The sequence below is a fragment of the Odontesthes bonariensis genome, chromosome 7, assembly GCF_027942865.1.
Source record: "Odontesthes bonariensis isolate fOdoBon6 chromosome 7, fOdoBon6.hap1, whole genome shotgun sequence".
Lineage (NCBI taxonomy): Eukaryota > Metazoa > Chordata > Actinopteri > Atheriniformes > Atherinopsidae > Odontesthes > Odontesthes bonariensis.
Window position 1 is genome coordinate 22,608,412 of NC_134512.1, and position 8,773 is coordinate 22,617,184.

An 8,773-nucleotide genomic window follows, 5' to 3' on the forward strand; every position below is an offset into this window, starting at 1 on the left:
AAGATAATAGCTACTGTCTTTCTCCCTCTAATTTGATCTGACAATGAAAAGAACAATACATAAGTAGAGTCAGCTAATTATTTTGGTAATGGCCGTGCAGTGGCTCTTTAGCTTTAGGACATCCTTTCTTAAACACAAATACCAGACACATTGTTATCTGCCAACATACCATAAGTACCTAGTCTCGAAAAGCTTGCAAGAGCCTGTTTTGAATTTGAGAGCCAGGAAGAGCTGAATTTGATTAACTGTCTGTTAAAGCCTCCCTCTCTCACTGGCTCTCAGACATGCCTCGCCTCTTGCCTTCATGTGCCAGCTGGGGGAGAAGGAAGACGAAAGCAAAAGGTTTGCGACTACCTTTGAATCATGTGGCTCTGAGTGTGAAATTGTTGTCATGGCTGAATGGTGCACCTGTGCAGATGTGAATCTGATAATAGATGTTTGAAAAGATGCCAAACAAGTGTGTCAGAGAAGTTAGTCATCTGTGATTACAATTTATCAATGTCTGTTCCCCTGAGATCTCTTCTGCAAACTCGACCAAAACTCGATTTCCTTTTCATTCAGCCCTTCTTGGCTATATTCCAAGTTTGACTTTACTTTGATCCATGGAGAGCTCTTCGTGAACCTGTGGCATTCCGACTCTCTACCAATCATCCAGGAGGAGTTCTGGTAAGCCCCACTTTGATCCCACTCCATGACGTCAACCACACAGACCCCAAGTCTGAATAGAGAAGCCTTAGACTTCACAAGGAAAAGGACTATTTGGCATCTATTTGTGTCTGTGATGCTATATGGAGTTTGAGCCAAAGGCAATGTTTGTTGTCAGTAAAGCTCACTGGCTGTGGGGGAGGTGAGATTTCACGTGTTGGGGGACAACACCTCACCTGCACCTGTGTTTCCATTTGAACTGAAATGGGGAAGAGTCCCTGCAAAGCAGTAATAAAGGCTTTACTTTGGTCTTAAAAGTCTTGGGTTTTATTTCAATGAGTCATCGCAGACATACAGACATGTAAGAGATAAGAAACAAGAAACAAGAAACAATGAAAAACACTATTAGTACATTCATGATGAAAAATAAAATCAATGTTAAATTTGAACTTGAACTACACGGATAGCTTGGTTTATACCAAATAAATTGCTACCATTGTCCAGAACGTGTAGTCTGTAGAAAAAAAACAGCATTGCTATATCGGTACAAATCCAGTGCTAACTTAAATGACATTAAAAATCACATTTAAAGGAATTTTGCGAGATGTAAATGTACATAAATACACAACAAAATATCAGAGAAATTTATACTGGCAAATTTTAATGCGGAGAAAAAAACCTGTATAAAAAGGCACAAACTTTCTTTTACTCTGTACATTTTCAGCAGAACTGAGACGCCAAAAATGTATGTTTTATGACTGGAACAGATCACAGACGGCCAGGTGTGTCTTAGACACAGACAAGGCCGGGTATAGAGGGTCAGAAAAACTGTGCTTGTAAGAATGCAATAAAGCAAGGCTGCCCCCTGGTGTCACATTAAAGAATGATAAACTACCCTCTTCAAAGTCGAGAAACACGCCCACCCTTTGCAGCCCTTCTGCCTTTACAGAAGTCACTTCCTTGTTATGCAGAGCTTCCACCTTCTTTTTGTCACAGGCCAGGCACCAGGAGTAACTGTTGAAGCCCAGACGGGAGCTGTCCTTTTGGCCTTTCCTTTCTATCTGACCCTCACACACCCCCACCTTCCAGCGGCCATCATCCACGGACACTTTCACCTCCCAGTACCAGCGGCCCCCCTCCAGGGCACAGGAGGCTAGGACTTGAGGGAAGGAGCTGAAGCGTGCCTCGTGCTCTGTGTATTCCTGCTGGGCATCGCCGTAGGTCACCCTCCTGTTGTTATCAGACAACTGCAGCTTTGGATGGGCTGTATCTGCATCCAAGAGGGGAACGGTGCCATCTGCATACGGGAAAATAGGAATTTAGAGGAGAGACTCTTGTGATTCATCTGTTGAAAGTGCATAAGGATCACTTTTCTTACACAGCAGCCTGTAGAGGTCTCCGTCTTTGCCTGGCATGGTGATGACAACTGTGTCCAGTCGTTTCTCTGTCCACTTCTGCAGGCAACTCAGCCGGGCACGGTCCACTTCCTCTGGGGCCTCGCACTGCTCCACACAGTTTCCCATGTTAGTAGTCCTGATGAGGAAAAGCAGAGAGCGTGACGACTATTTAGCTATCAAACAGCTACAGTTGTTGTCCTCTAATGGGCAAACAGAATAAAGAGGAAATCTACAAATAAAACATAATTAGACAAAGGTTTTGTGCCCACATTATGAATCAGCCATAAAAAATTCCACTTACCTCTTATGGCACTGCTAAAATAGCAGAATAGTGATTTCTAATGATTATAAAAATCAAAAATAACAGAACACGACATGCTGTCGTTAAACTTGCGGTACCTAAACATGCACACAGCTTTGTTTTATCTGGGTCTAGTGTGCGGGGGATGTAATTCATTCTTTACATCCTTTCCAAAATGGGTATCCCTATCACTCTGGGTAATCCACAGAATCTGGACATTTCTACAACAGAAAGCAGTAGAAGTAAAGCTCCTTGAGCTCTGCAAAGTAACCGGTACACTTATTCTGCAGAGACACGTTTGTAACATGTTTTGAATCATGTTGTTTTTTTCTTGTTTTGTTTTCTTAAGAGGCTGAAACGACCCCAGACGCCTCATTAAAACTTTCCATTCGCCGCGTCCACTCAAACTATGGTTTGCTGGTAAGATATTTAGCTGACAAATGGACACTTTTCAGGAAAAAAAAAAAGAGCAGAAGCTGAATCGCTTACAGATGGGAAATCTTGCTGTATTCCTGCAAAATCAAAAACAAGAAAACACAATTTCTTATCAAAATATGCAGTGAGCCAGCTGGAAGTCTTACATTTCACTATTTAATAAAAACAAAAACACTGACCCCAATGAAGGCCTGGTCCTGAACATGTCTGTCTCCCTTGGCATCAGCCAGACCCTCTAGTGTGTGGAGGCCATTTTGAACGGATTGCAGGGAGCGCCGGAGGAGGCAGAGTTTCTCCTCTAATCCTCCCAGGACCCTGGTCTCCTCCTTCGTCACACACCGAAGAGCCGATTGCTCCTCCTGCTCCAAAGCCTCTCTGATGGCTCCGTACTGCTGCGTCACTCCTGCTCGTGCCTCGCTCAAAACTGCCTGGACACAAAGAACGCCATCTCAGCCGAAGTCCTGTAACACCTTTGCTTAGGAACTGTCTAAAATTCATCAAAGCAGATGTGCAGGACTGGCAAACAATTAGGCTACTGGAAATATTCAATCGCAGTTATTGTTGCACAAGGGGAACACACACACTCAGATACACATGCTCCCAAGTAGGAGTAGCTACATTGCCACTCTGAGCAGTTACCTGACGACATGAACACATCAGTATGCATCTAGCACAGAGGTTCTCTTACTTTATAGGTCTCTTTCTGCTGTGTGAGCTCAGACACTCTGCTCTTCACCTGCTCCTCGGTCTCTTGCAGCTGTTTGATTTCGTCTTTCAGGTTTGCCTGGAAAAAGAAAGCATCCGCAAAAAACGAGAAAGAAGTCAAGATTTTATTCTTGCCATTTGTTGGTCTGCAGAATATAAACCACAGCATATTTGGACATTTCCACATTTTTCCCTCCTCAAGCTCTCCGATTGAGCACAATGAATTAAGACTCGATGTAACCCGAAAAAGCATTTGGATACCAACCTTTAAATTGGCCCGTAAGGTTAAATGAAAAATGTTCAATAAACTATTGAATTACGTCAAAAGCAAAGCACATTTCAAGCGACTCTAATTACTTTATCCTTTAAAATAAACTATGGAAAGCACTGGTTCATGTAATGCAAACACTGAATTGCATCAATAGGTTGCATATATCGATACCTGACCACACAAAGATGATTTAGTTTTTAGATAGAATGGTCTTAATTTTACATTTAACTGTAAAATCGCAACTGATCTGTATGTCCTGGAGCCAGAACTCACCCTGAGCTCTCGCTCTGCCTCCCTGATGCTGATGCAGACGTGGTCGCGGTGCGAGCCAATGACGGTGCACACAGTGCACACACACACTCCACACTGCCGGCAGTAGATGCGGTTTATCTCCTGGTGCTCCGGGCACCTCCACAGTGAAATGTCCTCCATGGGAGGAACCAGAGTGTGATTCTGGAAGACCGGGGATTCCAGGTGGGGACGCAGGTGCTCTTTACACATGGAGGCCCCACACACCAGACAGGTCTTCACCGCTGACTGATACCTGGTTTTAGGGCAATAATGACAGGGGACAGGGCCCGTGTTTTTGCTCTCTGGCCTGACAAAGATGCCAACGCGGCTTGTGGCTCCTGAAGCAGCTGCAGGACTCTTATTGAATGCGAAAAGCGTCTGGCTGACTTGCTGTACCGGAGAGAACTCTTTCCCTGGAACCGAGACCTCTGGACAGCAATCAGTATTGGCAGGCGCGGCAGGTTTCTGCGAGGAAATGTGAATTCCTGTCACACGTGTATTTTTCTTGGGGGTTTCAGTAAGAGGTGTATCACACAGATCTACTTCATCGGCGCTGTCGGAGTCGTCCAGTGTTTCTGATTCACTCCGGCTCTGCTTGACTGGGATGTCTTGTGGCGCTTCGCCTCCAGGTACAGCTACATTTCCGTCAGAGTTCTCAAAGACGATGATGCAGTCACCATGCTCAGACTGTGTAGATGCAAGGTCCACTGCTTCTTTGGATGGCCCCACAACAGTTGACTGCCCGGGTTTATCTGACGAGGAAGTGGTGGGAGTCTCAGTGTCACCGGGCCGCTCGCGAGGAGACTCCACAGTCGATCGCTTTGTGACAGGTTGCTCGAAAACAGCTGCGCTGGCCTTTCTCTTGCCGAGGAGTCGGCTGGGAAGCGAAGGCCTCTTCAGTATTGAGTCGAATGTATTTTGTTCACCGGTAGTGGACGGGCCTTCACAAAATACAACACAAGCAAAGCAAAATTGGTCAGAGGGAATGCTTTCTCAGTTTATTTTTCAAAAAACACATTACATAAACACTCGCAGGCTCCCTCCTCCAGAGCACACGTAGGGCTGTCACAGTCATTAAAACTTAGTTGACAGTTGATCATCACTGAAATAACGACAACCAGAGGTGTGACCCTCGACTCAGACTCGAGTCATAAACTTAATGACTTCTGACTTGACTTCATAGAGTCATAAAGGACTTTTAACTCGACTCGCCCTTTAACATCACTTGGACTTGAGCCTTTTGACTTAGAAATACTTGACATTTCACAGCAAACAAAAAGCTTTACGTGTCTAATAAAAGCTAATACCTAACTGAAATCAGCGAACTCAAAATTCAAAACGATTAACTTTATTCATTTCCAGCCCGTTTACACTGACCACCCAGAATGTTCAGATCCAACACAGCACACCGTGAAGTCACAAGAAGAGATGGACGAAGATTTACCGTGACGTTACTGGGTCCCAGTTGGGAAAAATGATACCAAAGATAATTTCGTTGGCTTGAACAAATGACCAAGCGGTTAACAAGAAACGAGCTGCAGGATGCAAAACGTGCAGGTCGAAAATTACGGAGGGGAGGCAACGACGTCCCAATTTCTTTGACATTTGAAGCTACATAAAGTACGGTAAGTCAAGGTTGTCGTGGTGATCAGTGGGTACTTAACATTGGCTTAATGGCTAAGTGCATTTTCTAGCTTGCTAGTATTCAGTATTTTTGCAGTCCTGTTGTTAAATGCAACCCCAGCACTTTTTTATTTATGATCAAGTTCAGTTGCACTTGCTGCTTACTTTGGCAAATAAATGCAGCTTTTAAGAAGCACTTATTATTTCTGGAAATCATCTATCAGTATTCTGCATTTGAATCAGATATCTGGTCAGATGACCTGATAAGGACTTGAAGATTCAAAGTTTAGGACTTGGACCTGACTCTGGACTTCCACATCTTGACTTTGGACCCGACTTGGGACTCATATGTCTTTACATGTCCCCACCTCTGATTACAAGTAACACTTTAATGGTCCTTTTACTGTTCAATTTAAAAAGTTTTTTTTTTTACTATTTGTTTTAGATAAGTGGTGTTGGTGCCATTGCCATTTCTGAATGGCAATGATGAGGTTCTAAATGATGAGGTACTTGTTCTTGGGTATTCCAATTTCATGATATCTGTTCACTGGATAATATGTGTACTTGTGCACCAGTTACAATAATTTCATTGTTCTCCTGGATTATCGGAGCAAACCACAATAATCTTGCATTATCATTTAGATCATTTACATTTTCATCAGTGTAAAAGAAGTAGATATAGATCGATTCTGCACTGTCAGCAGTTCACTCATTCTGAACTACAAAAACTATGATCTAAATAACAAAAATAAACCCTTTGGGTTAACATGAATTTATGTTGGTATTAAGAATTATAAGTCTGGGCAGATATTAGGATCTTGTTCCACTTGTACCTGCTATTTTATGGAATTTCTCTGTATATTTCAATAGCAGTGTTTGTAAATTTAAGAGGTTATTCATTTCATGGCTGCGATTTTCGGTTTTAAGCCAAAAAATGACAAAGAGAACTGCAATTTTGACTTTTTTGTTGTAATAAGTTGTAAATTTGTTGTATGTCCCATAACAGTTTATGGTTCTCCAAAATTGTGTCCATTACAAATGATTAGGACAAAAGATTACTATAATAGTGGCCTAATATGAAAAGGTATTAAAATTGTTAATGTAGTTATTTGAATGACGATATGACAGCCTTACCGATCAGGTAAGAAAAGATTTGTTCACGTGGCAGCTACAATTTACTACAAATGAATATTTCTACATGACAGGATACATTGCAAGAGTGAGTTGTAGATACGACCTATTGGTTCGTATTTCATAACAATCTAATGATATAAAACCAGTTATCAGCCACTGAGACTGAGACTTAACCTGGTGAGTTAACATTACTAATTAATAATAACAATGTGCTAGTCTGTTCTCACTGTTTCACGTATTCACTCGTAATACGTAACGTGCATAGACTACGGCGACGGCGTGCGAGCGGGAGACCTCTAACGTTAGCTGACTTAGCTGTTGCATCCCAGTCAGACCTTGATAAGTGAATTTGGCCACTTTATGAGGTTTTATTGTCATGTCACGAGTCCAACGTTAACCTTCATTAACCATACCTGTATTACTACGCGGCGGTGTTGTCCAGCTGAGGGTAGTCGGGCGTATGAAACTGCTATCAAACGGCAGAGTCTGGTACACAGTTTTACACCTCCACTGTGGACAGTGGTATGGTCCAGTCGGGGTAACACTCCATAAGTCTCCAATACACCGTTGACAGAATCGATGGTTACATTTCAAGGTGACGGGCTCCCGGGTCATTTCCTCACAGAGAGGACACTTCACCAGAGTGTCTAATGCGGCCCCCATTTTGTTTTGGCTGATGTTTAACTTCGGTTTCCGCAATGACAGAGAAGTAGAGGCGGAGCCAAAGATTTGAATCCCGCTTGCCCCCCTGTCAGTTATTCTTAAAGGTACAGTCCATGCCATAGTCAGGAGAGAAATAATTGAAAAAAATGTAGATTAAAGAGGAAATATTTCACTAATTGTGCCTGACGCGTATTCATGGTCCACTCACTCTCACAACAGCATTCTTTTCTTTATGGCGGTCGAGACATGCAGCATGTGACATGGATAAAAAGGTCTATTGAGACTTGTGAGTGAGAGGTTAATCTTCCATAATCTCTTTTGCACTTTCGTCTCTCAAACAAAACTATGTTTTCTTGCTTGTTTTACCTGGAATTTTAAGAAAGAGTTTTGGTTTATCATCTAATGTTAGTATTCTGTTTTTTGTATTTTTTTCTGAATTGAAGAAATCAGAGGTTGAACCCATTTTTCTCTTGTTCTTTTACGGTATCATTCAAAAACTTTCAGATTTGGCCTATGTGCCTCAACTCTAATTCACCTCTAAAATACAGTTCTTAAAACTTACATGTTGTAGTGAGACCCAGTCACCTGTCTTGCATAAAGAGTATATCCATTGAAAAAATTTTTTTAAGTGAACTTTTATTTTCCTGCACATTTGCTCATTTTCAGGATCCATGAGTATAGTTCACAAATTGATATGCAATGCTGCTAAGACAAGGTGGTAACCAAACAAAAAGTATTATAAGTACTGTTTATATACCTAATTAAGGCAATGAAACCTATTTAACTTATTGAATACTTAATAATTAATTTTCCAATATTTGTTTTGATCAAGTTGCTCTGTGGTCTAAATAATACTGGGATGAACTCCAGCACACGGATTCATTTGGCGCTAAAACTTTATTTACAGTATTTTGGTCTTTCTGACCTTCATCTGGAAAATGAGCTCATAACTATATATATATATACTGTGTATATATATATATATATATATATATATATATACAGTATATATATTTACTTGTGCATCCCCACATTCATTTATCCATTTACCCAGACATCATGGCACGGTCTCCCTCTGCTTTTGTGGGATTGAAAGCATCTGGATGACACGAATGGGTGGAGATCAAAATCTGAATTGAAAAAAAGGGGGTCAAATGTGATATTCACATTGAAGACGGTCTTTTCTCGTTTCAGATTTTTTATGTTTTTATGTGCTCAAAGGCTGACATTAAATATACAACAAATGTATCTGTCATCTTGAACTTGCTGATGTTGACTTTCTGTATATTTGCTCAAACAGTCAGAAGA

The 8,773-nt window shown here is 41.6% G+C and overlaps 1 protein-coding gene across 1 annotated transcript; it reads right to left on the reverse strand.

The window, feature by feature from the left end:
• Positions 1–957: 957 nt before the first annotated feature.
• Positions 958–7,487, reverse strand: LOC142384137 (tripartite motif-containing protein 14). Its single transcript, XM_075470121.1, has 7 exons — positions 7,216–7,487; positions 4,028–4,986; positions 3,467–3,562; positions 2,958–3,206; positions 2,833–2,855; positions 2,024–2,178; positions 958–1,942 (listed from the first exon to the last, which is right to left on the reverse strand). The coding sequence occupies exons 1-7, from the start codon at positions 7,463–7,465 to the stop codon at positions 1,398–1,400; spliced, it is 2,277 nt and encodes a 758-aa protein (XP_075326236.1). The 5' UTR covers positions 7,466–7,487; the 3' UTR covers positions 958–1,397.
• Positions 7,488–8,773: the final 1,286 nt, after the last annotated feature.

Excerpts from the sequence above, each read along its gene's own strand:
- LOC142384137 (XM_075470121.1), bottom strand. The coding sequence starts at position 7,465 with ATGGGGGCCGCATTAGACACTCTGGTGAAGTGTCCTCTCTGTGAGGAA. Across the intron at positions 3,563-4,027 it reads AGGCAGAGCGAGAGCTCAGG|GCAAACCTGAAAGACGAAAT; the intron begins GTGAGTTCTGGC and ends TTCTTTTTCCAG. Across the intron at positions 3,207-3,466 it reads AGCAGAAAGAGACCTATAAA|GCAGTTTTGAGCGAGGCACG; the intron begins GTAAGAGAACCT and ends CTTTGTGTCCAG.